Raw genomic sequence first — 27,192 nt, 5'->3', positions numbered from 1 at the left:
AAGAGAATTGTGGACAGGCCCACAAATCCTCCCAACCAGCAAGACATTTCCACTGCCAGTGGTTGTTTGTCAGAGTGTAGCCTACAAACATGTCAAATTATGCGATTTACCACAGTCACTTTCAACTGGCTAAAAGCTTCCCAATGCTCCATCTTCCCACTAATTTTTGCTTCCTCCCATGCCCTCTCTTTCGCTTTCACGTTGGCTTCGACTTCCCTTGTCAGCCACTTCCCTATTTGAATACTTTCTCTTTTTTTGGTATGTGTTTACCTTCCCCATTTCTTGCCCATCCACTGTTGCTCTGCCGTCTTCCCTGCTCATGCCTCCTTCCAACCTACTTTGGCCAGTTCCTCACTCATGACACTGTGATTCCCTTTACTTCACTGAAACACCGACACCTCTGACTTTAGCTCCTCCTTGTTAAATATCTAATTGAACTCAATAACTTGATCACTGCCCCTGAATGGTTCATTTACTCTAAGCCAGTGGCTTTCAAACCGTCCCCCCGCCCCCCCCCAATTCACATTCCACCTTAAGTAATCCCTATCGGAGCTCTGTAATTATTGCTAGAGATGGAAAGATGCTGTCCCTCCAACTTATACTCAATGGCGATCTGATATGATGCCATATCTTAACTTTTTTTAAAAAGTCAGATGTTCTATTGTAATAGATTTAAATTTTCTAAGTTTATGGTGTCATTTTATGTCCTCGACTTCTGGCCTATACGAGTTACAACCAAAATGTTTTTCAGGGTTCCCAGTCGAACTGTTTATTTGAATTTCGCCAATGAGAGTTCTGCCCCCGCACAATCATCACGTGGCCCAGAGTGCGAGCTGTATCCTAAGCCACGGCGCCATCTTCTGCAGCTGCCCCGCCAGCGCGGCAGTACAAGCAGGGCCAGTTCGCTCACAGAGATGTGAGCCACCGCAGTATAAGTATACTTGCTAGATAACTTCAGGAGGCAAGGGGATAGATTAGGAGAATTTTTTTTTTAAGTTATTCCCATTTATTATCTTTTTTTTTCTATTTGACTTCTTATGATATTGAGTTTATGTTTTATTTTTATTTCATTTATGGTTCTATGGTCTCTCCTCCTCTCCCACCTTCTGTACAGTACTCTAGTACCTCTCAGCCCCTCCTTGGCTTCTTTCCCCATTAACATGAGAATGTTACATACATCTTCAACTTTGTCTATTGTAGAGTCGGCACTTTATCCAGCACCCCTCAGAGAAATGAAGCCCCAGGATTGAACTCGCGACCCCTGGTTTACAAGGCCAGTGCTCTAACCACTGAGCTATCAGAGCCCTATAACTCCCCCTTTCTACTTTAGTCTTGATAAAGGGCCCAGACCCAAAATGTTGACTGACCACGTCTACCCGTGGGTGCTGCCTGACTCGCTGAGTCCTTCCGGCTGATCATTGCTTGGGCCAAGATTCCATCGTATGCAGGTTTTTGTGTTTATCTGGATGAAAGAATGTGAGTTGCGAAACGGAGACCTGGCAAGCAAGCCCAGCCGGTTAGTCTAGATACATCACCCATTTCCGGAGAGAGAAAAACAAACAGTCTGAGCCAATGAGTGCCCAAAGAAGAGAAATGGATTCGTACAAGCGAACCTCTACCTCACCTGGGAAGAGAATGACAGAACAGGTGCACAACAGGAGGCCAATCCACAGGATCACAAGTGCGGCTGAGAACACCCTAACCAAGGTCACAGGAGTCACCTTCCCAGTAGAACCTGAGCTTTGTCTTCTGGGGAACTTTATCTAATTCTCAAATTAAATTCACAGAAGTGCATCGTGGTAACATGGAAGTCTGACCCCCATCTACTCATGGAGAGGTGGTCTTCGGAGATGAATAGCTGCGTCCCACTTGAAAAGGTCACTTACAATCTCAAAAAGGGATGTAACACCTCCCTAAAAATCTGGCGGCCTTATTTAGAGCATATAGGTGCCTCACTGGCACCAATACAGGGTTACGATCATGACTGGTCAGCCAGTAGACCTCGGTAAAGATTTTAACACTGGGGAATTATCATGTCTCCACGTGTTTTACTGACAATGGGGTGATCTTTTACTTCATTCTTTCTCTGTTTAATAGGATGTATAGAGGGGAAGGGGTTCTCTTAATGTTTTACATGTTTGTTGATTGTTAAATATATACAAAATGATAAATATTACCAAAAAAGTAGCAGAAAGGATTGCTGGAGTCTTTCTGCCCCTCATTGACATGATCTACCGGGATCATTGTCTGAAGAGGGCAAGCAAAATCACTGAGGACCCCTTCCACCCCACACATTGCATCTTTCAGCTGCTCCCATTGGGGAAGAGATCCAGGAGGATCAGAGCCAGCACCACCAGGCTGAGGAACAGCTTCTTCCCACAGGCAGTGAGAATGCTGAACGACCGAAGGAACGGCTCACACTCACCATCCAAAACTCCACTATTTATTTAACTGTTTATTTATTTAGATACCTGCTTCTCTACTGTGTATGTATTGTTTGTCATGCTTGGATGTGTTTGCACAGAGGATCGGAGAACACACTTTCATCGGGTTGTACTTGTACAATCGGATGTCAATAAACTTGAACTAGATGCAAGGGAAAGTGGAACAAGAAGGATGGTGGACCTGGGAACCACAATTGGAATGCTGAAAGGAGAGGAGAGGGGGAAGATGTGCCTGGTGGAGGAATTTCAAAGTGGCAGAAATTGCAGAGAATGATTTGTTGGCTGACAGGGCGGAGGGAACTCAATCCTGCTTCTGTGCCAAAGCAGAATAACTGGAAGTGCACGAGGTGGAGTCAAGGGCTTTGTTAACAACGGAAGAGGGGAGGACATCACAGAGACACCTGACGAAAGGGTCTCAACATTGGAACAGATACAATGGAGTCTGAGGACCTGGGAGAATGGTTCCACTTGCCCATCACCTCTCATTTACTTCATTCCACCCATCACCCCTCGCTTATTTCATTCCACCCATCACCTACCAACCTGGATTTTTTTCCCCCACTCCCATACCACCTTCAATAAATCCTTACTAACCGCAGAGCACCTGTGGCATCCTACAGTTGAAAACCACCGTTCTGCACTCTAAGTCTTGACACAAGGGACTTGGCAGGAGGCGACCACCAGCCCTTCCCCTCCACAGTTGCTGCCTGACGAGTTCTTTCTGCTGCAGAGGCCAAATCAAATTATACCATTTCTTTGAGGAGTGCCTGCATTTATTCTGTGGGGTGGGGGGGAAGGGGGGGTGAAAGAGGGCAATCCCAAGCTACCTGTCATACATCTGTCGAACCCTACAGCACAGAAACAGGCCCTTCCTGTTGTCTGTGCTTATTATGGAGCGTGGTCCCATTGACCATATCCAAAATAGTCCTCCCTAACCATTCAATCCTTTCTTAAATTTTGAGCCTGCATTTACTAATTTAAGATTCCACACTCCCACCATTCTCTGCGTGAAGTTCCCCCTAATGTCCCGCTGAAACTTTCCCCTTCCACCCTTAACCCAGGTCCTCTAGTTTTTAAGCTCCCCCTAACCTCAATGAGAAAAAGCCTCCTTGAATTTCCTCTCCACCCCTCACAATTTTGTATATCTCCATCAAATCTCCTTTCATTCTTCTACACTCCAGGGTTGGCTGTGCATGTAGACTGATCAGTTTTATTTAAACGGTCATGTCTGCTTTGCTGGTTTGTGAGAGGATGCAAGTACCTGTCACACAAGGTGAGACCCCACACTGCTCTTATCCGGGCAAACCCTAGCCTGCTACTAAATCTCCCATTAGCTTAGAGTTCACAGGTTATGTGACAAAGATCAGGAAGATTAAATATACAAATGTTTTGTACGGAGTGGCCAAGTTTTTAATTTAGACCTACAGCTCAGTAACAGGCCATTTCGGCCTGCGAGTACTCACCGGGGGTGTAGGTTAATTGGGTGGCATAGACCCATGGACTAACATGGCCTGTTACTGTGCTGTAGGTCTAAATTAAAAATTAAATGTTGCCCCCCACCCCCCCCCCCCGGTTTAGAGGGATGTGTCAATTTGATGTGAAAACAGGATGTTCTGTTTTTAGATCTCACACAATCATCTCTTGGAGAGACCAAGGAGAAATGTGAACTTATGAGTGACTAAATTATACCAAATCCCAAATATTAGTTTCTTTCCTCAAAACTGACAGTAACAGGGACTGTGCTCTCTCTTGGGAGCCGCCAGCTGGGGAAGGCACCCTGCCTGACCACCGACTCCGATCGAGGGCAGAAAACTGGACACAAGCAGAAGATCTTGACCAGTTGGCAGACTCGCGCAACTGCAGCGCACGCCTGTGTTAAACCAAGTTCTCAAGTTTAGCAAAACAAATAAAGTGTTGCTTTTAACCTGGCTGTTCGAAGGTTTAGAAGGCACGGAAACTTTAACATCCTAACCTCAGTTCCTGAAGTCCGGGCAACATCCTAGCAAATCACTGAATTCTTTCCTTCTTATCAATATTTTTCCTGTCATTTGGTGACCAAAATGACACACAATACTCCAAATTTGGCCTCAACAATGTCTTGGACAACTTTACCATAACATCCCAACTCCTGTACTCAATGCTTTGATTTATGATGGTCAATATGCCAAAAACTCTTTTTACAACCTATTTACCTGAGAGACCACTCATCTGTATTCCAAGATCCCCAAGTGCCGTGCCATTTACCAAGTCCCACATCAATTCCCCACTCCCCTTTAACCGATCAGACTATGCCCTCCTCAAGCTTCAGGGGCAACACTTCCCCTGCTGTCTGGGCATGCTGCAGTCTCCAGGACTCAGCAATGAATTCTACAACTTCACGTGAGCACGATTTTGTTTCTCGCTGAGGAGGCCCAGCCTGACCTGCCAACCCTGCTCTGCAGTTTGCAACTCCAATGTTCTTTGATCTACGCTACTGCAGACCCTGGGACTGCCGGTATGAATCTCAGACCTTCCTGGGACATCCATGGGAAGCTTGGACATGTCTTACCTGCAGGACCACCTCTGTTCAGATATCTATTAATCTTCCCACAGAACCCTGCAGGAAACAAAGAGTAGACTCTGTAGAAAGGGCAGCTATCTTCATTCTGCTCATACCTTGATGAAGGGCTCGAGCACAAAATGTTGGTTATTTATCTTTATCTTTGCTACGTAAAGTACACTTGAGCTTTTACTTCTATCACGGTGCAAGGTCAAACCAAGGCTATCTGTAAATTGGGGGAGCAATACCTAATTTTCCACCTGGACACACTCTAACCTGACGGTATTAACATCGGCTTCTCCAGTTTCTGCTGGACCCCTCCCCGTTCTCCCTCGCTTCTCAATCCCTTCCCTCTCCATTCACAGAGCCATCCCCCCCCCCCCAACAACCCCCATCCCCCTGTTCACTGGTGTGCCCTCCCTCCCTTAACCACCACTACATCCTGCCTGTGGGACGGTGCTCCTCCCCCTGCCCACTCCCACCAATTTGTTCAGGCGCCTGCCTACATTTTGTCCATAGCTTGGTGAAGGGCTCAAGCCCCAAACATTGGTCATGAATCTTCATATTTATGTTTGACCTGCTGAGTTTCCCCATTGTGTTTTTACTTCAACCACGTTGTATGTAGACTTTCGTGTTTTAGCTTGGGAAACTGCTCTCCAGTCTCTACAACGACACCATATAACAGTTTATGGCATGGAAACAGGCCATCTCGGCCCTTCAAGTCCACACCGGTTCACTCAAACAACTCCGCTAGATCCCCCCACCTATTCTCTGCACAGTTGATTGGTGATCTCAGTGTCAGAGAAGAGGCACTGCAAGTTCAGAGGGTAGAGTAGAAAGGGAGCTTATAGATTGAGAAACTCACGTCTCTGCAAGACTTCACATGGTTTCTTTCTGAAGAAAGACCAAAGACCGATGATAAAAAGGGAAATTAAGAAAAGCGGGATCACAGCCTTCAAAAGCAATTCTGAAAGAACAAGAGAGTCAATTATTAACACTGACATTGTTACAGCAGCGCAGTTCCTTGCAAGCACACATTGAGAAAGTACTCGCCTTTCAATGGAGTGGAATTGACCTCGGCTTCGGTCTTGCCACACACAGTGTTTGATGCCGGTGTACAGTTCTTCACAACCTGGCCCTCTGGACAGCTGAAAAATTAGATGGCCCCAAGAGTCAAGCAAGAAGATATGCAGTTGCTGGGGTCGAGTGCAATACCCAGATGTGCTGGAGAAACTCAGCAGGTCACACAGTGTCCACAGGAAGGTTGACCAACGTTGGGACCCGAGTCAGGAATTTCCTGACAAAGCGCTCAGGCCCGAAGTGATTATTACCCCTTTACTTCCTGGGGATGTTGTGTGTCCCACTGAGATTCTCCGGCACGTTTGCAGATGGGGTCCCCATATTGTTCATGCAGTGCAAAGCTTTCCAAAGCCCCAGTATCTAACCCATGCTGTAGCTTGTGTTTAAGAGGATGGGAAAACTAAAAGGGCAAGTCCTACCAATACACAGTTTGGATCACACAGTTAGCAAGATCGGGATGAGCCGGTGATGGTGGGAACCCACACCCATGGGTCACTAAACCCCAAGCGTAACTACAGAGTAGGGTCACAGTACATGCCCACCAACAATTACTTGAGCTGATCGATAAACCCCATCCATTCAAGGCTTGGCATTTAACGTTGCTCACCTTTTACATTTGTGACACACCTCACAGATCTCTCCAGGGGTGCAGAAGGTCCCTGGACGACACTGGCACTTTGTGTTATTTATGACAGTACATGGAGACACCTGTTGCTGATCTGTGAAGACACACAGAGAGCTATTACCACTAATGCCAGGCAGGCCATTAGTCAGAGTCCGACCTGTTCGTGAGGATGGACAGCGGCTGGGCCCTTGTCATGGCCCAATGGAAAACAGCTCAGTATCACCGGGATGGAAGTTAGATGATCAGAGACAGGGAATATCCTCCACACCCCCCACGCAGTGTGACATGCCCCCACCCCCCCAGTACCGCCTTTCCCCCAGTGGGACCAACCCCCCCCCCCCACCCCGGTGTGAACCTCCCATACTGCACCAGAAACCTCTCTGGGCCTCAGCTTTAACCTAGAGTCGAAATGTAGCTCTCGGAGATACTGCCGATATCGGACGAGCAGCCTTGCCTGATAGCATGCAGGGGATTCCGGGGACGCAATATAGCCTGAGCGTCGAACCTTGCCTACCTTCCCGACAAGTCGTACAGGTCAAACACTCCTCCAGACCGTTATCCCAGCTGGTGTACTCCTCTCCTTTCACACAGACTTTACACTTTGCTCTTCCATTATTTCTCAAGCAGTGTTCAGCAACATGTGTTCCTGTAATCACACAGCAAGCTAACAACCTACACACCAGGTGAAACACGATAGTCTGCAGGCGCTGTAATTGTAGTAAAAACACACAGAGATGCCAGAGGAAGCTGCGTCCACAGGAGGTGAGGATATATTACCGACGTTTTGGGCCTGAGCCCTTCTTCAAGGAATAAGCAAAGAACAGGAAGGTGTCAGGATATAGACTGAAGATTGGCCGGGGTGGGGGAAGTCCAGACCAACAAGTGTTAATAGGATACGAGGAGAGGTGAGAATTGATTCTGTGAGAGGGAAAAAGGAACAAAAACAGAAAAATAGAGAGAGAGAGAGCTGGAGGAAACAAGACAGGGGGATGAAGATGGGGGAGGAGGGGCGAGCTTTAATGGAAACCACAGAAGTCAATGGTTAATGTCATCCGGTTAGATGCCCAGACAGAAGACAAGCTGGTGTTCCTCCAAGTTGCTTAGATACCATGGAGGCAGTAGAAGGGCTCAGGCGGAGTCGGGCAGAGAAGTGGCAGATGGAGTTCAATCTGGGTCAAGGGAAGAGATGCATTTTGGAAGGCCAAACATGAGGATGGAGTACATGAGAATGGCAGTCAGCCAGAGCTCCAGTCGCTGGCGTTGTCCTTAAGGAGTTTGTGCGCCCTCCCCGTGCTAGCGTGGGGTTCCTCTCACCATTCAAAAATGTACTGGGAGTTGTCGGTCACATGGTTGTAATTGGGCACCACAGGCTTGTGGGCTGTGTGTCTAAATTTTAAATATATATATATAATGCTTAATGGCAGTGGTAGTAAGGAGGCTTATGGGGTGCTGACCTTCGTTAGTCGGGGGATTGAGTTCAAGAGCCCCGGGGTCATGTTGCAGCTCTACAAATCTCGGGTGAGACCACACTTGGAGTAGGGTGTTCAGTTCTGGTCACTTCATTACAGGAAGGATGTGGAAGCAGTGGAGAGGGTGGAGAGATTTACCAGGAGGTTATCTGAATTGGAAAATGAGGCAAGGTTTAAAAAGATCCAGCCAGGGCTTTTCTCCTTGGAGTGAGGGAGGACAAGGGGTCTATAAGATTATGAGAGGCATAGACAGGGTGTTAAGCCAACACCAGCATTCCTGGGGCAGGAGGAACAAACGCCAGAGGAAGTGTGCAAGGTGAGGAGAGGAAAGTTTAGGGGAGACGTCAGGGAAGTAATGGATAAATATTTGGGGAGAATTTGGTAAGATTTAGAGTAGGTTACATATATACACACATTTTAAAACAGATCTTATTTGAAATACTGAAGAATTCATATTTAAATAACACTGCAGGATCTCTGGAGAATGTGATGCACATTTCACAAGTAGCTGCTAATTGAAATGATGTCATGAAATGAAAAGAGACCATTGTTTGGAACTGGAGCCAGGCTGGATGGTTGGATAACTACAAGGCGTCTGACCTTTCTGCAATGTGCTCACAGAAAGGCCACTCTTAGATTTTGTCTATCTAAGACAACAGCTTGAGAGGAAAAAAGAACTCCTGTTGTTTGCTGGAGGTTTTGCTAGTGAGAGAGTTACATGGGTTTTCTTGGGGGCGGGGGAGAGAGGAGACAAGCTCTCTCAGCGAGTGTGTGTGTGACACTGAACGCAGCTGAACAGAACAAGCCAGGAAGAGCTGGTGGGAAACAGAAAGTCCCAGAGCAGTGGATGGCTAGAAGTGCTATCTGTCCGATGTTTCTCTTGGAATAAGAGGAATAGAAAGGAACTCTGTCTTAACCTGAAAGGAAGAGGTTACCATTTCAAAAACCCCGATGGGTCAAGTTTCATCAGCGACATTGAGGTGACATTGTGGAAATCCTGGAACAACAAATCTCTCTCTGCAAAGAGAACCTTCCTGAGCGGTAAACATTTACCTTTCGAGCACCAAAGCCTGGTGAACTTTATACATTTTAAATTCTGTGCACAGTATAAGAATTGCCTGCATCCAGAGAACTTGGAAGAAGGAGAAGTGAGATTGAACTGTGAACCAAAGAACTTTTCTTAAATTTACACACACATTACATAAACCTGTGCTTAGAATTAGAAGGGGGTTAATCTGGGTTAGTTAAGTTAAAGTTTGATTCTATTTTCATGTTTAAAGTTGATCAAAAATAACTTTTGTTTTAAAAACTACTTGTCTTGGTGAATGTCTACTGCTGCTGGGTTTTTGGGGTCCTTTGGGCTCGTAACAGGGATAAGTTTTATTTTTATTTAAAGCAAAGAGAGTTGGGGGTGCCTGGAACGCATTGCCAGTGGTGGAGGAGGAAACTGGTGCAATAGGGACGTTTAAAAGATTTGAGAGTGTGAGGTAGGGAATGTTTAGATTGTTGAGTAGGTTTATATAGGTCAGCTCAACATTGTGGGCCGAAGGGCCTGTACTGTTCTGCAATATTCTCTGTTAAAACTCTGCAAGTCTAGAACCAGCTCCTTCTGGAGCCACTGATGCAGAACAGAACATGGGTTGATCAATGGGATGCTTTCGAACACGGAAACAGGCTGCTTCAGATTACAATGACGGTGCTGACCAACACCAATTTAAACATCCCACGATGGTGCCATGAACCCTGTTCTGGTTTATTTTACCACCTCATTCAATGCCATCAGCATCAAAATCAAGCTTGAAAGAAGTCAAGGGTGCGAGAGGGTGCTGAAGGGTTCCTAATCGTATCAGAGGCTCAGATCTGGAGCTCCAGTTGCCAATGGTTTGGACTGAGGGGCTGCGGAAGCCGCAGGAGGCGAATCCACAGACACTCAGTGACTCGGGGGGGGGGGGGGTGGGGGGGCGTGGGGAATCCCTTTTGTTTCTCTCTGATTTGTTAAGAGGTACCAGACAAATTTCTGCAAGCAGGCAAAAGGCAATTTTGTCTAACATGGCAGTTTTTATTACATGACACTAAAATGAATCTTGAATCCTAGCAATGGTCAGGTTAGGCCACTGGATCAATAGTGCTGACAGTTTGCCTCTGAGATACTAATCGTTACAACAGCTATAAAATCTCAACCCACCTGCAGGACATTTTCTACAGCACCGTTGACTCCCATCTCTGTAATAGTCATCCGTTGAACAAATAACTTCTCGGCTGGACCGGAGCACAAGGCTCACGTGAACCTCCGCCTTTCCGTCTCTCTTCATTGCTGTGCTATTAACTGCATTTCCAAGCGTAGCCTTGACTCTGAACGCAAACAGCACTAAAACAAGAAACTGAACAGAACAAAAATGGTTGAGAAAAATGGGACTGGACATATTAAGTTTCATCATTGAAAGAGCTTCACAGGAACGTTACTCAGAATCAGAAACAAGGGACGAAATTCGTTGTTTTATAACAGCATCACAGTGTAAATAAACATTTATACAAACCACCTTACAAATAAAAATAATGCCCAAAAATTGAGGCAGAGTCTGGCTCATTGGCCATTCAGGAATCTAGGGGCAGCAGGGAAGAAGCTGTCTTTGTGCTGTTGAGTGCTCGTTGACATTTAACCTGCATAGAACAGTCGAAGTCCGAAAATCTGGACAGCTCGGGGATTGGAGGTCGGTCCGGATTTTCAGCCAGTACTTTTAAAATTCAAATTTGAGGAGGGATAGAGGTGAGCTGGCAAATTTATTCATCAGCTTGATTTATCAAAACGAGCAGTCGTGAAGAAAAATAAAAGTCGGCCCTTGACAAAAAGCATGGCCTCTTCTTGTCACTGGGCATCTGTGGCGCTTATCTTTGGCTTGGCTTCGCGGACGAAGATTTATGGAGGGGGTAAAAAGTCCACGTCAGCTGCAGGCTCGTTTGTGGCTGACAAGTCCGATGCGGGACAGGCAGACACGATTGCAGCGGTTGCAAGGGAAAATTGGTTGGTTGGGGTTGGGTGTTGGGTTTTTCCTCCTTTGCCTTTTGTCAGTGAGGTGGGCTCTGCGGTCTTCTTCAAAGGAGGTTGCTGCCCGCCAAACTGTGAGGCGCTAAGATGCACGGTTTGAGGCGTTATCAGCCCACTGGCGGTGGTCAATGTGGCAGGCACCAAAAGATTTCTTTAGGCAGTCCTTGTACCTTTTCTTTGGTGCACCTCTGTCACGGTGGCCAGTGGAGAGCTCGCCATATAACACGATCTTGGGAAGGCGATGGTCCTCCATTCAGGAGACGTGACCCATCCAGCGCAGCTGGATCTTCAGCAGCGTGGACTCGATGCTGTCGACCTCTGCCATCTCGAGTACTTCGACGTTAGGGGTGTAAGCGCTCCAATGGATGTTGAGGATGGAGCGGAGACAACGCTGGTGGAAGCGTTCTAGGAGCCGTAGGTGGTGCCGGTAGAGGACCCATGATTCGGAGCCGAACAGGAGTGTGGGTATGACAACGGCTCTGTATACGCTTATCTTTGTGAGGTTTTTCAGTTGGTTGTTTTTCCAGACTCTTTTGTGTAGTCTTCCAAAGGCGCTATTTGCCTTGGCGAGTCTGTTGTCTATCTCATTGTCGATCCTTGCATCTGATGAAATGGTGCAGCCGAGATAGGTAAACTGGTTGACCGTTTTGAGTTTTGTGTGCCCGATGGAGATGTGGGGGGGCTGGTAGTCATGGTGGGGAGCTGGCTGATGGAGGACCTCAGTTTTCTTCAGGCTGACTTCAAGGCCAAACATTTTGGCAGTTTCCGCAAAGCAGGACGTCAAGCGCTGAAAAGCTGGCTCTGAATGGGCAACTAAAGCGGCATCGTCTGCAAAGAGTAGTTCACGGACAAGTTTCTCTTGTGTCTTGGTGTGAGCTTGCAGGCGCCTCAGATTGAAGAGACTGCCATCCGTGCGGTACCGGATGTAAACAGCGTCTTCATTGTTGGGGTCTTTCATGGCTTGGTTCAGCATCATGCTGAAGAAGATTGAAAAGAGGGTTGGTGCGAGAACACAGCCTTGCTTCACGCCATTGTTAATGGAGAAGGGTTCAGAGAGCTCATTGCTGTATCTGACCCGACCTTGTTGGTTTTCGTGCAGTTGGATAATCATGTTGAGGAACTTTGGGGGACATCCGATGCGCTCTAGTATTTGCCAAAGCCCTTTCCTGCTCACGGTGTCGAAGGCTTTGGTGAGGTCAACAAAGGTGATGTAGAGTCCTTTGTTTTGTTCTCTGCACTTTTCTTGGAGCTGTCTGAGGGCAAAGACCATGTCAGTGGTTCCTCTGTTTGCGCGAAAGCCGCACTGTGATTCTGGGAGAACATTCTCGGCGACACTAGGTATTATTCTATTTAGTAGAATCCTAGCGAAGATTTTGCCTGCAATGGAGAGCAACGTGATTCCCCTGTAGTTTGAGCAGTCTGATTTCTCGCCTTTGTTTTTGTACAGGGTGATGATGGTGGCATCACGAAGATCCTGAGGCAGTTTACCTTGGTCCCAACAAAGCTTGAAAAACTCATGCAGTTTGGCATGCAGAGTTTTGCCGCCAGCCTTCCAGACTTCTGGGGGGATTCCATCCATACCTGCTGCTTTGCCACTTTTCAGTTGTTCGATTGCCTTATATGTCTCATCCAGGGTGGGAACCTCATCCAGCTCTAGCCTTAGGGGCTGTTGAGGGAGCTGGAGCAGGGCGGAATCTTGGACTGAGCGGTTGGCACTGAAAAGAGATTGGAAGTGTTCTGACCATCGGTTGAGGATGGAGATCTTGTCGCTGAGGAGGACTTTGCCGTCTGAGCTGCGCAGCGGGCTTTGGACTTGGGGTGAGGGGCCGTACACAGCCTTTAGAGCCTCGTAGAAACCCCTGAAGTCGCCAATGTCCGCGCTGAGCTGTGTTCGTTTGGCGAGGCTAGTCCACCACTCATTTTGGATCTCCCGGAGTTTGCGCTGAAGATGGCTGCATGCGCGACGGAAGGCTTGTTTCTTCTCTGGACAGGACGGCTTTGTAAGGTGAGCCTGGTGGGCAGCTCGCTTCTTTGCCAGCAGCTCCTGGATTTCCTGGCTGTTTTCGTCAAACCAGTCCTTGTTTTTCCTGGAGGAGAAGCCCAGTACCTCTTCAGTGGATTGCAGTATGGTAGTCTTCAACTGATCCCAGAGGGTTTCAGGGGACGGGTCCGTGAGGCGGGTTGCAACGTCGAGCTTTGCTTTGAGGTTTGCCTGGAAGTTTCCTCTCGCTTCGTCTGACTGCAGGTTTCCAACATTGAACCTCTTTCTGGGGGCTTTATTGTTCCTGGGCTTTGGCTTGAAGTGAAGGTTGAGCTTGCAGCGAACCAGCCGGTGGTCAGTGTGGCATTCCGCGCTAGGCATGACCCTGGTGTGGAGCACATCTTGTTTGTCACTTTCTCGCACCAGGATGTAGTCCAGGAGGTGCCAGTGTTTGGATCGGGGATGCATCCAGGTGGTCTTAAGGCTGTCCCTCTGCTGAAAAAGGGTGTTTGTAATGACAAGTCGCTGTTCTGCGCAGAGCACCAACAGGAGGCGCCCATTGTCGTTGCACTTGCCGACGCCATGCTTGCCCAGGATTCCTGGCCAGGTTTCTGAGTCTTTGCCGACACGAGCGTTGAAGTCGCCCAGGATGACAACCTTGTCGGCTATAGGGGTACGTTGGATGAGGTTGCGCAGGTCGGTGTAGAACTTGTTCTTTTCTGCTGGTTCCGCCTGGAGGGTTGGAGCATAGACACTGATGAGGGTGATGTGACGCTTGTTTTGAAGTGGGAGTCGCATGGACATGATTCGGTCCGAGAGGCCTGTCGGAAGGTTTTCGAGTTTGGAGGCAATGAAGCTCTTGACCATGAAGCCTACACCAGATAGGCGTCGTTCATCCGAAGGCTTGCCAGACCAGTAGAGTGTGTAGCCCGCGCCGCGTTCTTGGAGGCTGCCTACATCTGCCAGGCGGACTTCACTGAGAGCGGCTATGTCGATGTCAAGTCTGAGGAGTTCATGTGCAATGAGGGCAGACCGACGTTCAGGTCGGTGGCTGTCAGCCTTGTCTAGCATGGTTCTGATGTTCCAGCATGCTAGCTTGAGTTTGTGAGCATCTTTTGAGGGGGAGGACGTGGAGGGGGAGGACGTGGAGGGGGAGGACGTGGAGGGGGAGGACGTGGAGGGGGAGGACATAGAGGGGGAGGACATAGAGGGGGAGGACATAGAGGGGGAGGACGTGGAGGGGGAGGACGTGGAGGGGGAGGACGTGGAGGGGGAGGACGTGGAGGGGGAGGACGTGGAGGGGGAGGACGTGGAGGGGGAGGACGTGGAGGGGGAGGACGTGGAGGGGGAGGACGTGGACCTGTCCTCGGGCCTGCGCAAAGGAGCTTTTAGGTGGAGTGCAGTGCGCGCAGTACTGGCCCCACCCTTTACACCCATGGTTCGTGTGCCGTGGCCAAGCAAGCTGGGACGTGGCAGCGAGGTCCTTGGGTCGTAGGTTTTATATCGGAGTGGCCTTCTCCTATGCAGGTTTCTTACCCGGGCTGGAGGGGCCTGCCTCCCCTCCTAGGTCGGTCCATACTGCCCGGACTGTGGTGCTTATCTTTTTCTTTGGCTTGGCTTCGCGGACGAAGATTTATGGAGGGGGTAAAAAGTCCACGTCAGCTGCAGGCTCGTTTGTGGCTGACCAGTCCGATGCGGGACAGGCAGACACGATTGCAGCGGTTGCAAGGGAAAATTGGTTGGTTGGGGTTGGGTGTTGGGTTTTTCCTCCTTTGCCTTTTGTCAGTGAGGTGGGCTCTGCGGTCTTCTTCAAAGGAGGTTGCTGCCCGCCAAACTGTGAGGCGCCAAGATGCACGGTTTGAGGCGTTATCAGCCCACTGGCGGTGGTCAATGTGGCAGGCACCAAGAGATTTCTTTAGGCAGTCCTTGTACCTTTTCTTTGGTGCACCTCTGTCACGGTGGCCAGTGGAGAGCTCGCCATATAATACGATCTTGGGAAGGCGATGGTCCTCCATTCTGGAGACGTGACCCATCCAGCGCAGCTGGATCTTCAGCAGCGTGGACTCGATGCTGTCGACCTCTGCCATCTCGAGTACCTCGACGTTAGGGGTGTGAGCGCTCCAATGGATGTTGAGGATGGAGCGGAGACAACGCTGGTGGAAGCGTTCTAGGAGCCGTAGGTGGTGCCGGTAGAGGACCCATGGGTCCTGTGGTGCTTATACACGCACGCAAAAGCCCACTAAATGATAAAAGTTTGAGAGCTTTCAAAAAGTCCCAATTCTAGGGTGGTCTGGGTTTCTGGCAGCCGTATTTTTGGGCCTCTACCGTAGACAGCGAGAAGCTAGGCCTCAGAATAGGTTTTAACGAGCATCTTTGAGATTTCAGGAGGGAATCCCAGAGCTCAGGGCCTACTGAAAGCATGGATATCATTAGTACAGATTAAGGTCAAAGGTGCGAGAGGCTGGAAATATAGGGTGGAGACTTGGAGAGTTGTAGGGCTGGAGGAAGAGAGAGGAGGGACGAGGTCATGAAATTGGCATAGAGACCATTATTCCTGGGTCAGAAGAGCCTGCAAAAGGTACCCAGATCATGACCCATTTGATCAAGTGGGGGCTTCTGTCAGGGTAAAATATTCAAGGATTAAATATGGGGTTAGCACATGAGGAATGTTTGTCGGCTCTAGGACTGTACTCAATGGAATACAGGAGGATGAGGGGGAACCTCTGAATGCTGCAAGGCCTGGACAGAGCAGATGTAGCAAGGTTGTTTCCCATCGTCGGAGAGTCTAGGCCCAAAGGGTACAACTTCAGGATAAAAGGGCGTCAATTTAAAAGAGAGGAAAAAAATTTCAGTCAAAAGGTGGTGAGTCTGGAACCTGTTGCCACAGATGCCTGTGGAAGTGAGGTCACTAGGGTGTGTTTAAGGCAGAGAATGACAGGTATTTGATTAGTCAGGGATCAAGGGTGACGGGAAGAGAATCAGCTCATGATTAAAATGGTGGTGCAGGCTCGATGGGCTAATGGGCCTTATATCCTGTGATGTTCCAATTAAATGTGCCATGGACCATTGAGAAGAACAAAACACATTTTACAGTGAAGGCAAGCACACCACGAGGCTTCTCAACCCTCCCATCAAGCTGTCACAATCATCCTCAGTTTTGAACTTATTCAAATAACAAAAGCTCCCAAATATACTGCACCCCTCAGTACTTCCTGTCCTGTAATGCGGCCCTCCCCAGTACTGCCCCTCCTTCAGTACTGCCCCCTCCCCCCCCCCCCCCGAACTGCTCCCATTTTTTGCCTTTTTGGTGGTAAATCAACACTGCCCCTTTATTATTCTTAATCCAAAGTTACAAGTACTACATTAACTTACAATTTACCCCATTCACACAAAACTCAAGTCACAAACTGAAAGCCGGGGAAGCCAGCACCCCCCCACCCACCATTGCCTTTGTGCATTCTCCTTCCAGTGATTTTCGGAAGACAGTCTGGCATATTTACGAAATACAAACAGCCTGGACCACTGTAGAAAACGTTACAACGGGAGAGGGGAAGTCTCACGTTGACTAAAGTCGTGCTAACTCAGTCCACCTCAGAGCACACATCAAAAAACAAGAGTCCGAGGCACAAGTCCTTCATATAGATGGTGAGTTAGCAGTGCGATTAACAGAAATCCCTGGAAGCTTCGCGAACTGGCTCCCTGGCAATGCACCAAAGCCTCCCGAGTTCTGTGCAATGTGGATGGGTGGCAGGAACAATAATTGGTGAAGAAAGGAGATCAAGGGTGACAGATTGAGGGGGGGAGAATCTGATAATGATTTTCTTTTCAGGAGCAATGTCCAAAACATGCTAAAAGCCAGGATAGAAACTGTGAATGTATTAGCGGTATAAAGTTGTGAAGCCAGGATTAAGGCCCAATGAGTCCCAGTCAAACTTTAAACACTGTTCTATTCTTCCCACATCGCAGATTCCACCCCTCAGCCACCCACTGGGAGTTATGCACATCTTTGGAGTGGGAAAGGGAACCGGTCATAGGAAGATCAGGCAAATTCCACACAGAAAGCACCAGAGAGCAGATTTTTACCTGGCGGCTGAAACAGTGAGGCAGTGGGTCAACCAGGCAAACCCCAGAAATGAAGGATGATGGTGAGTTTATTGTCGTACACACTGTTCAACGTATACACACCAACGTTCTTTCTTGCTGTGGCCAAACAGGTCTTCGTTTAAAAAAAAAACTATAATGGTAAATGTGATCGAATTTAAAAAGACAAGCAATAGCCAAGATGGACAGATAATAAACTTCCAGGTGAGCTAATCATCTGCGACTTTTCACCATATTAAGTGTCCAATAGTTGTTCGTAGAAAAGTACAGCACCTTCAGCCCTCAATGTTGTGTTGACCCCAAAAAACTAAACTCTTCCTTACCTCATAACCCTCCGTTTTCCTTTCCTCCATGTGCTTGCCTAATGTTTTCACACAGCTGCTGCGATCCAGGAAATGATTCCCAATTCCCCAGAACTCAGTCTGGGTAGAGATTGGAAAGGGAACAAGGTCTCGTCCCTGTTTCGACATTTAACCTCCTCGACCTCTAGTTATTTTTGCGGGTAGCCTGCGGACTACATTGAGCTGCTGGCGATCCATGAACAACAGGTGAATGAATAGGACGTCCAGCCTCCTTAAATACCTGTGATAGTACAGGCCTATCACCAATGTATATAGTTACAGTATCTAGAGTGTAATGACTGTGCTTACAGCGATTGGCTGAGAGCTTAGCCACACCTACTGTCTGGGCCTTAAAGGGTTGTGTCCCTAGCCAGGTCGGATCATTCCGGACTGGTCGGCCACCTGCGAAGAGCTCCTGTCTTTTGCTAATAAAATTGTAGACCCCAACGACCCGGGCCACCCTGCCGACAACACGGCTGGGCAATTGAGCGAAGGAGCGATCGCACCCGACGAGCCTGCTGGCGACACCACTCCAGTGACCCCAATCCCGGGACCACGGCGGTCACGCCAGATGGTCAGACCCCCTGACAGCTACAGTCCTTAACCTACCCCTTCCATTCATTCTCTCCCTCGTTTTTTTTTTCCTTCCCTTCTCCCTCTTCAGCCCTTCCACCCCAGGGTCAGTTCTCCAAGAAGGGGTGAATGTGATAGTACAGACCTATCACCAATGTATATAGTTACAGTATCTAGAGTGTAATGACTGTGCTTACAGCGATTGGCTGAGAGCTTAGCCACGCCTACTGTCTGGGCCTTAAAGGGTTGTGTCCCTAGCCAGGTCGGATCATTCCAGACTGGTTGGCCACCTGTGAAGAGCTCCTGTCTTTTGCTAATAAAAGCCTTGGTTTGGATCAACAAGTCTTTGGTTCTTTCGACGAGCTCTACAATACCGCACCAGGTATTCTGGCTAAACTCGTAGGGGATATGGATATTTGGAGTTTTGGTCGCTCCAGTGTGAACGGCAATTCTAGGGGAGACACTTCAAAATGGAGAAATCACACAAGTTCTGTTGTTAAAATAAAGGCAAGAGTCCCTTAAATGGTCCTTTGTTTAAGCCTCCACCATCATCCCTGACAACATATTCCAGACCCCTACAACTCTCTGTAAAAAAAAACTTACCCCTGATGTCTCCCCTTCACTTTGTTCAGACGTCCCCTGGCATTTGCTACTCCTGGCCTGGGAAACAGGTGCTGGCTGCCCACCCTATCTATGCCTCTCAGAATCTGGTCGCTCTCTCATCCTTCTTCGCTTACCCTTGGACTCGCAGAGGATATTTGCTGCTGAGTGCCCATTTTCTGCTTTGAATGGGAGGTTCAAAAGCAGGAAATCTCTGTGGGAAGGGAAAGGGAAAATGTTTCGGATCTGCAACCCTCGTCACAAGGAAGTCCAAGATGAGGCAGGGGAAGATCCCAGTTTGCCACTGGGACATTGTGTGGTGCACCAACCCTCGGTCATTCTGAGCTACAGGGAGGAGTTGCCCACATGCAAGTGATGCTAACGGCACATTCCCCTTCTTTCAGTGGGGAGGTAAGAGACTTCCACTGGCATCGCCCCAACCTTGTCACAAGGACCTCTCCCATAATTGGCCATCAACAACAAAGCACAAGGCCAATCAGTTCCTCAAGCTAGAGGAGCCAGGGGTAACCTGCATCTCATCTCTAGTAACGCTGTGGAGAGTGTAGAGAACACCAAGTTCCTCAGAGACACTCAACATCTCCTCACTTGTCAGGAAAGAGCCACAGCAACTGCACTTTCTGCGAGGACAGAGGGGAACACTACCAGCCACCATCATGTCAACCTTCTACAGGTGCTCTGTTGAAAGCATCCTGGCCTGTTGCATCACCGTGTGGTACGGTTGCTGCAGAGCATTGGGTCAGCAGTCAAGCCACAGGACCGTAAGAGCAACAGAGAGGATCGCTGGAGACTCCCTCCCCATCGGCATGATCTACTGGGATCGTTGGGTAAAGAGGCCGAGCAAAATCATTAAAGGGACCCCTTCCACCCCGCACTCGGCATCTTTCAGCTGCTCCTGTCGGAGAGTTTCAGAGCCGGCACCACCAGGCTGAGGAACAGCTTCTTCCATGGGCAGTGAGAATGCTGAACGACCAAAGGAACTGCTCACACTGACCATCCGAGACTTTAGCAGGCGTGGCCAACCTTTAAATTTACACGTACTGCACAGTAACAGGCCATTTCAGCCCACGAGTCAGTGTCGCCCAATTAACCTACAACCCTGGTATGTACTTGTGGGCCGAAATTAAACATTAAAGTTAGCTATCCCAGCTCTACTATTTATTTAACAATATTTATTTTTATATATGCACTGCGTATAAATCATTTGAAAATGTGCGCTATGTCTATATATGTTTGTGTTCTTACATCCAGGAATGAACAAGGCCATTTCATCCAGATGAACTTTACAATTCAAGCAAGTCACTACCAGAGACCTCCAGCAATTTGTACTCAGACCTATAGTTTAAAATCACTTTCCTGTGCCAATGGAAGTCACAAACTCGGATTGAAAATTTCCCAGCAACTGATTTGCTTTGGAAGCTGCACACCAGAAAAAAACCTGCAGCTTTTCAAAACAAAAATTTCTGTTTTAGGGGTCAGGATGGAGGCATTAAAATGTTTCAGAACAACAAATTTTGAAGGGGTAACAGAGTAAATGCAAACAGGCTTTTCCACTGAGGTTAAGAGAGAGAAAAAGTAGAGGAGTGTGGAACGAGCTGCCAGTTGAATTGGTGAGCGCAGGTTCAATTTTGATATTCAAGAAAATTTTGAACAGGTACATGGACGAGAGGGATATGGTTTGGGTGAAGGTCAAAATAATAGTTCAGCAGACTAGAAGGAGCGAATGCCCCGTTTCTGTGCTGTGGTGCAGCCATCCTCCCTGGGGCTACAGCACATTGAAATAAAAGCCTGGTTTTCTTTTAATCCTCACTTAAAATATTTAAAATTATGTAATCTGTAGAAGAGAAGTATGGAAGAAACCAAGACTCGATGGCTTCACAGGGAAGGAGGCCCATAAACTTTGAGCAGGGTCCTGGGGTGGGGTGGGGGGGGGGGGGGGTCATTCCTATCCCTTCCCAATCTCCCATCTGTCCTGCTTTGGAAGAGGTTTGGGGATTGATACAAACAAGAGCGTTTTGTCCTTTGAGCCCTTTGCCCTCTGACCACCTGCCTACATCACCTCTTGCTATTTTCTTTTTTGTGCACAGAAATCTCTTCCGGAGGATATTCAGCAACTTGGCCCTCGCCAAGAATTTCACAGGTTGACCATCTTTCCAGCCTCTCCTCATCCTCGGTTCTAATGTTTTGTTCAAGAACCTCAAGGTTGTGAGCCCTGCTTTAGATGCCCCAGCTGTTGCCGCAACCAAGCCAGGTTTGCCCTGCAAAACTTTGCATGCTTCACTGAGACCCCACCCCCCAAAAACTCAGTCTTCTAAACTTCAACGTCTTCTCCCGCAATGACACCTGACAACCCAGGAGTCAGGCTGGTGAACCTTCACAGCGTTCCTTCCTTCTGCAGAGAGTGCATCCCCGCCAAAGTAAGGAGACCATAACTGCACGCAGTAATCCAGCTATGGTTTTGTTGTGCAGCTACACCGAGATGTCCTCGTTCTCCTTACTCCAAAACCTCTTGCAACAAAAGCCTTCACTCCTGCCTGCATCCCCTGCACATTCGCTGTGGTCTACAAAGTCACCCAGATCTCTTTAAAATCTCAGCCAGGCTTCTTATTCATTTTTGCTTACCAAAATGACCATTTGGTGTGTCACTGAATCTTGAAAATTTCTACAGTCGAACTGTGGAGATTATTCTGGCTGGTTGCATCACTGTCCAGTATGGAGGTAACAACACTCAGGACGTGATAAAAAAAAACACCAGAGGGTTGTTAACTTGGCCTGAGACATCACAGGCGCCAGACTTCACTCCATCAACGACATCTTTTCTTCAGTGTGCTTTATTGTTTATTTTTTTTTCTTCTTTCTTTTATTTCTTGCTTTACTTAATAGGGGATGGAAAATGAAAATGTCACTGTGTATATTTTAATGATGAATATTTGTATATATTGTTCTTGACATGGTTTGTGGTGAAGTACTAAATTAAAAAATTATTTTAAAAATGTGGGGCCATGGGGCTTAAGAATATTTTAGTGGGCATAGGAAAATTTGAGGGAATTATTAAAAAGTTGGTTTGAAAAAATTAACTCGTTACATTGGTGGAAAGATGTGATGTGACTTTACTTCCAACTAAAATCACTTTGTTCTTTTTCTTTTCATAACATGTTTTTTTTTCTCTTCAGTGCTGTTAGTGATCTGCTCCAAGCTGACAGAAACCAACAGGAAACGACAAAAACAACAAAATTGGTCCCTCGAATAAAAAAAAATCTGCAGCCAGCATCAGGGGCAAGGTTACCACTGAAGTGACGACAATTGTTGAATGTGTGTTTGAGATGGTCAACATATTGTAGTTGAATATGAAATGTGTGTTCCAGTGTATTCCCGACCTTAACTGCAGTAAATAATTGAATTAAAACTTCAAAATAACAATAAAACGCCGGGAGAGGACGGACTCCCAATAGAATTCTATAAAACATTTAAAGACTTATTAATTACTCCTCTCCTGGAAGTAATGAACCAGACTAAAGAAACACAAAACATGCCAGATTCATGCAAAACAGCAATAATTACAGTAACACCAGCATCATATAGACCAATATCTCGACTCAACTCAAATTATAAGATAATAGCTATTACCAAACAGATTGGACGACTGTGTACCAAAAATAGTAAAACTACATCAAACTGGATTTATTAAGAAAAGTCGAACAACGGACAATATCTGTAAGTTCATGAACTTAATCCATGCAGTATAAGGAAACAAGATGCCAACAGTGCTGGTTGCCTTAGATGCAGAGAAAGCCTTTCACAGAGTAGAATGGAATTATTTATTCAAAGTCTACAGAGGTTCAACCTACCAGAGAAATATAATGGATTAAAGCATTATATAAGGGACCATTGGTGAAGGTGACAGTAAATGGATATATATCAAACCAATTTAAATTAAGCAGATCAACTAGGCAGGGATGTCCACTATCTCCCCCACTGTTTGCATTAGCTATAGAACCCTTGGCAGAACTGATATGAACAGAAAATAAAATAAGAGGGATAAAAATAAAAGAGAAGGAATATAAAATCAGTCTATTTGCAGATGACGTCATAGTATACTTAACAGAACCAGAATTATCAATAAAAGAATTACATAAGAAATTGAAGGAATATGGAGAAGTATCGGGATTCAAGATCAATGCAAATAAAAGTGAAGCGATGCCAATGAATAATGCGGATTTCACAAAGTTTAAGAAAGAATCACCATTTAAATGGCAAACACAAGCAATCCGATATCTAGGTTTTCAACTAGATAATAATCTAGGCCATCTATACAAATTAAATTATCAGCCATTAATGAAGAAATTATAAGATGACTTAGAACATTGGAAAGATTTAACACTAACAGTGATAGGAAGGGTAAATTGCATTAAAATGAATATCTTCCCAAGGATACAATACCTATTTCAATCGTTACCAATTCACTTAACAGAGAAGTTCTTTAAGGAGCTAAAGAAAATAATAGGAAATTCTTATGGAAAGGGGGGAAACAGAGGATAGCGCTAAATAAATTAACAGAATGGTACAAACAAGGGGGCTTGCAGCTACCAAACTTTAAGAATTATTATAGAGCAACACAATTAAAATACCTATCAGATTTTTATCAAACAAGGGAAAAACCAGTTTGGACCAGATTAGAGCTAGATAAAATAGGGGAGAAGGTACCTAAACATATACTATATAAGTGGGATAAAAAGCTGGTGCAACATGGGATTTCACCAGTATTGCACCATCTGGTCAACATTTGGAAGAAGATTCACGTAGAAAGGAAAAAAACAAATGATCAACTACCAAAATTAATATTGATGCAAAATCAACTAATCCCTTTCACCATAGATAACCTTTCCTTTCGAGAATGGGAGAGAAAAGAGATCAAAAGAATAGAAAATTGTTTTTCGGGAAATAAATGATTATCTTTTGAACAAATGACGGACAAATATGGAATAACTCACAGTACGATGTTTGCATACCACCAACTGAAAACCTACTTGAAGCACATATTGGGAAGCAGGCTGAGGTTACCAGAAGGAAGCAGTTTTGAATGTGTGATTACAGACACAATGATAATTAAAAGATTTATAACAAACATGTACATCAAACTGCAAGAGAAAGAGAAGGATGAAATAAGCTGTAAACCCAAACAAAAGTGGGAACAAAATCTAAACATAAAGATAAAGAATGAAACATGGGAAAAGCTATGCTCCGGAACTATGAGAAATACAATAAACACGAGGTTACGCATGATACAATATAATTGGTTACACAGGCTATACACCACACCACAAAAGTTAAATAAATGGCACCCAACCGTATCAGATAGAGGTTTACACTGTAAGAAGTAAATGGGAACAACAGGACATGCAATTTGGGCATGTGAGAAAGTGGAAAAGTTTTGGGAAGATCTAAATCAGGTATTAAATAAAATCACAAAAAATAACATACCAAAAAATCCAGAGATCTTTCTTCTAAGTAATATAAGAAGTAAAGAACTTGGCTTCGATTTGGATGGAGCACAAAAAAGATTTATTTTTAGCTGCAGCAAAAAAATGTATAATGTCAAACTGGAAATCAGAAGATAGCTTGAGAATACAGCAACGGTACATGGAAATGAATAAATGTATTCCATTGGAAAAAATAACATATAATTTAAGAAATAACATCACAGTATTTGAACAAATTTGGGAACTGTACATGGAACACAACAGAGAAGTCCTACCGCGGACCTCCACCCCCTAAAATGACAGAATGAGAAGAAGACGAAATGAACTGACCCAGTGTGTAAAAGTAGATGACACCATTTTCTTGTTTATTTTCATTGTATGATGACATTGTTTAATGGGTTTAATGTATTGTATATGTTGAACATTGAGTGGGTGAGGAGGGGGGTGGAAAGGGAGGGGGATAAAGGGGAGAAAATGACACTGTGTATATTCAAGAGGAAAATGTTTGTTTATTTTGGTCAATATGGTTCATAGTGTGAAAATAATTTTTTTTTAAATAAAAACTTCAAAATAAAAAGAAAGCATCCTCTATCCTCAAAGACCCCCACCACCCAGGCCAGGCCCTCTTCACTCTGCTACCATTGGGAAAAGGTACAGGAGCCTAAAAACAAGCACTCAACGGCACAAGGACAGCTTCTTTCCTGCTGCCATCAGATTGGTGAATATTCAATGAACCAAAGATACTGCCTTACTTTTCATGCACTATTTTTATTTATTGTTGTAAGGTGGTTTATATAAACGTTTGCTCTGTGATGCTGCCACAAAACAATGAATCTCATGATTTGTTCCCGACAACAAATTCTGATCTGTCAACTCACCCATTCCTGCAATCGTGCCCTCCTCCAACCCTGGACTGAGGCAATGCACCACCCTTGTCTATCTTGGACAGGACACTGGTCAGAAGTCATGAGGGTGGGGAAATGCTATAAAATCCCAATAATCCGAGACCCAACCATTCAGAAATCCCAATGATGTGCCAGTTTCTGGATTTAATCGTTCATGGGATTTCTTCTATTGTTCAACTAACAAAACAAATTTGCCTCATGATCCGAATGCAAAGGAATTCCAAGAGGAATGAAGCAATAAGTTCTTCCTTATATTTCTCACATTAATAAAAGAAAAATCAGCAGGGAGAAAGCTGCCAGAGGAGATAGAAGATTCCTGAAAACTGCAGCAGACTGAAGGCAGTGTAGAGAGAGCACCTCAACACAACGAGGCAGACAAGAAGTCTCGCCAAAAGGCAGCAAGGTCTTCAACCCATTTTGATCAAGTTGGGGGCTCCCCAGTCAGGGCTATTCGAGGATGAACCATCACCTGGTGCATTGAGAACAACATTGCAGCTCATTTTAGAGGCAGAGCAGCTCCTCCCACAATGGCCAGAGGGGAGATATCTGCAGGTTGAACTTCCCCTTTCAATAGGTGCCTTTAAGCTGCAGTCCCTGAGTCTCCCTCCTGGGACCCAGGTGCGATTAGTGGGGCAAAGGTACCTCCAGCACCTTTTAAGCTGAGGGAGGGGTCTCTTTGGCTTGGCTTCGCGGACGAAGATTTATGGAGGGGGTAAAAAGTCCACGTCAGCTGCAGGCTCGTTTGTGGCTGACCAGTCCGATGCGGGACAGGCAGACACGATTGCAGCGGTTGCAAGGGAAAATTGGTTGGTTGGGGTTGGGTGTTGGGTTTTTCCTCCTTTGCCTTTTGTCAGTGAGGTGGGCTCTGCGGTCTTCTTCAAAGGAGGCTGCTGCCCGCCAAACTGTGAGGCGCCAAGATGCACGGTTTGAGGCGTTATCAGCCCACTGGCGGTGGTCAATGTGGCAGGCACCAAGAGATTTCTTTAGGCAGTCCTTGTACCTTTTCTTTGGTGCACCTCTGTCACGGTGGCCAGTGGAGAGCTCGCCATATAATACGATCTTGGGAAGGCGATGGTCCTCCATTCTGGAGACGTGACCCATCCAGCGCAGCTGGATCTTCAGCAGCGTGGACTCGATGCTGTCGACCTCTGCCATCTCGAGTACCTCGACGTTAGGGGTGTGAGGGAGGGGTAGAGTCCCAGTAAATCACCAACCCAGAGAATCCCGCCCCTGCGATGATGCGGTGTGTCATGCAAACTAGTCTCCCCCATCACCCCCCCCAGCTGTCAGTCACTCCCCCACTAGCTGTCAGTCTCCCTCCCACCATCAACCGCACTCAACCCCACGCCGCAGAAGCCGACCCCTTGCCCCTTCCCCGTGGCAGTCGAACCTTCTCCCTTTGATCGTGGCACTCCCCCCTCCTCCCAACGCCCAGCCCCGCGGCAGCGACTTCTCCCCCCCCCACCCCACCCACCCACCCCAGATCATGGCAGGCACTTCACCAGGGGTTTCCCTGTGACACCAGTGCACAAGCACTGACATCACCGGAACAACCGGGTCGGCCATTTTCAGTTTCAAGCCCCAGGAGGACACAACCCAGGTGAGTATTACCGGGTTCCCTGACTACCTCCGAGTTAGGGCAGGGTCCCGGTCGAATTGGGACGACCCAATACTCACCAGGTCAGACCCTTCTAACCTGTTGTGTGAGTGGTGCGCCAACCAGGCAAATTGCCCAGTTAACCCCATTTTACACAGCAGCTTGAAAGGGCCACTCACTAACTCAAATTTAGTATGTGCTCAGAACTGCCTCCCCCCCAATCGCAGCAATAGGAGAGGCAGTAATGAGGCAGCACGTGGCGGGACTAATAATCGGGAAGTTTGCCAGGCTGGAGACCAATATGACGAGAGGAAGAGGAGGAGTCGGGAGTCTGCTGGAAATTTTCTTCAGGAAGCTTTAACTCAGTGAAACTCTCAGAAGCCAAATATCCTG

General features: G+C 46.8%; 1 protein-coding gene across 3 annotated transcripts in view; it reads right to left on the bottom strand.

Annotated features, from left to right (window-relative positions):
* LOC138753939 (tumor necrosis factor receptor superfamily member 10A-like) overlaps positions 1–27,192 on the bottom strand; it is a 48,336-nt gene that overhangs the window by 16,332 nt on the left and 4,812 nt on the right. The window contains exons 1-7 of one of the 3 annotated variants that reach the window (XM_069917544.1): positions 17,268–17,367; positions 10,343–10,538; positions 7,203–7,334; positions 6,671–6,782; positions 6,037–6,131; positions 5,849–5,950; positions 4,993–5,040 (exon numbers count right to left, since the gene is read on the bottom strand). In XM_069917544.1, the coding sequence (XP_069773645.1) occupies positions 4,993–5,040; positions 5,849–5,950; positions 6,037–6,131; positions 6,671–6,782; positions 7,203–7,334; positions 10,343–10,469 (616 nt within the window). In that variant the 5' untranslated portion in view covers positions 10,470–10,538; positions 17,268–17,367. Of the gene's footprint in view, positions 1–4,992; positions 5,041–5,848; positions 5,951–6,036; positions 6,132–6,670; positions 6,783–7,202; positions 7,335–10,342; positions 10,539–17,267; positions 17,368–27,192 lie in introns of those variants that run through there. The other 2 variants (XM_069917542.1, XM_069917543.1) reach the window with 2 other exon arrangements.

Source organism: Narcine bancroftii, chromosome 2 (genome assembly GCF_036971445.1).
Source record: "Narcine bancroftii isolate sNarBan1 chromosome 2, sNarBan1.hap1, whole genome shotgun sequence".
NCBI classification, from domain to species: Eukaryota; Metazoa; Chordata; class Chondrichthyes; order Torpediniformes; family Narcinidae; genus Narcine; species Narcine bancroftii.
This window is presented reverse-complemented; position numbering and strand designations above follow the sequence as displayed.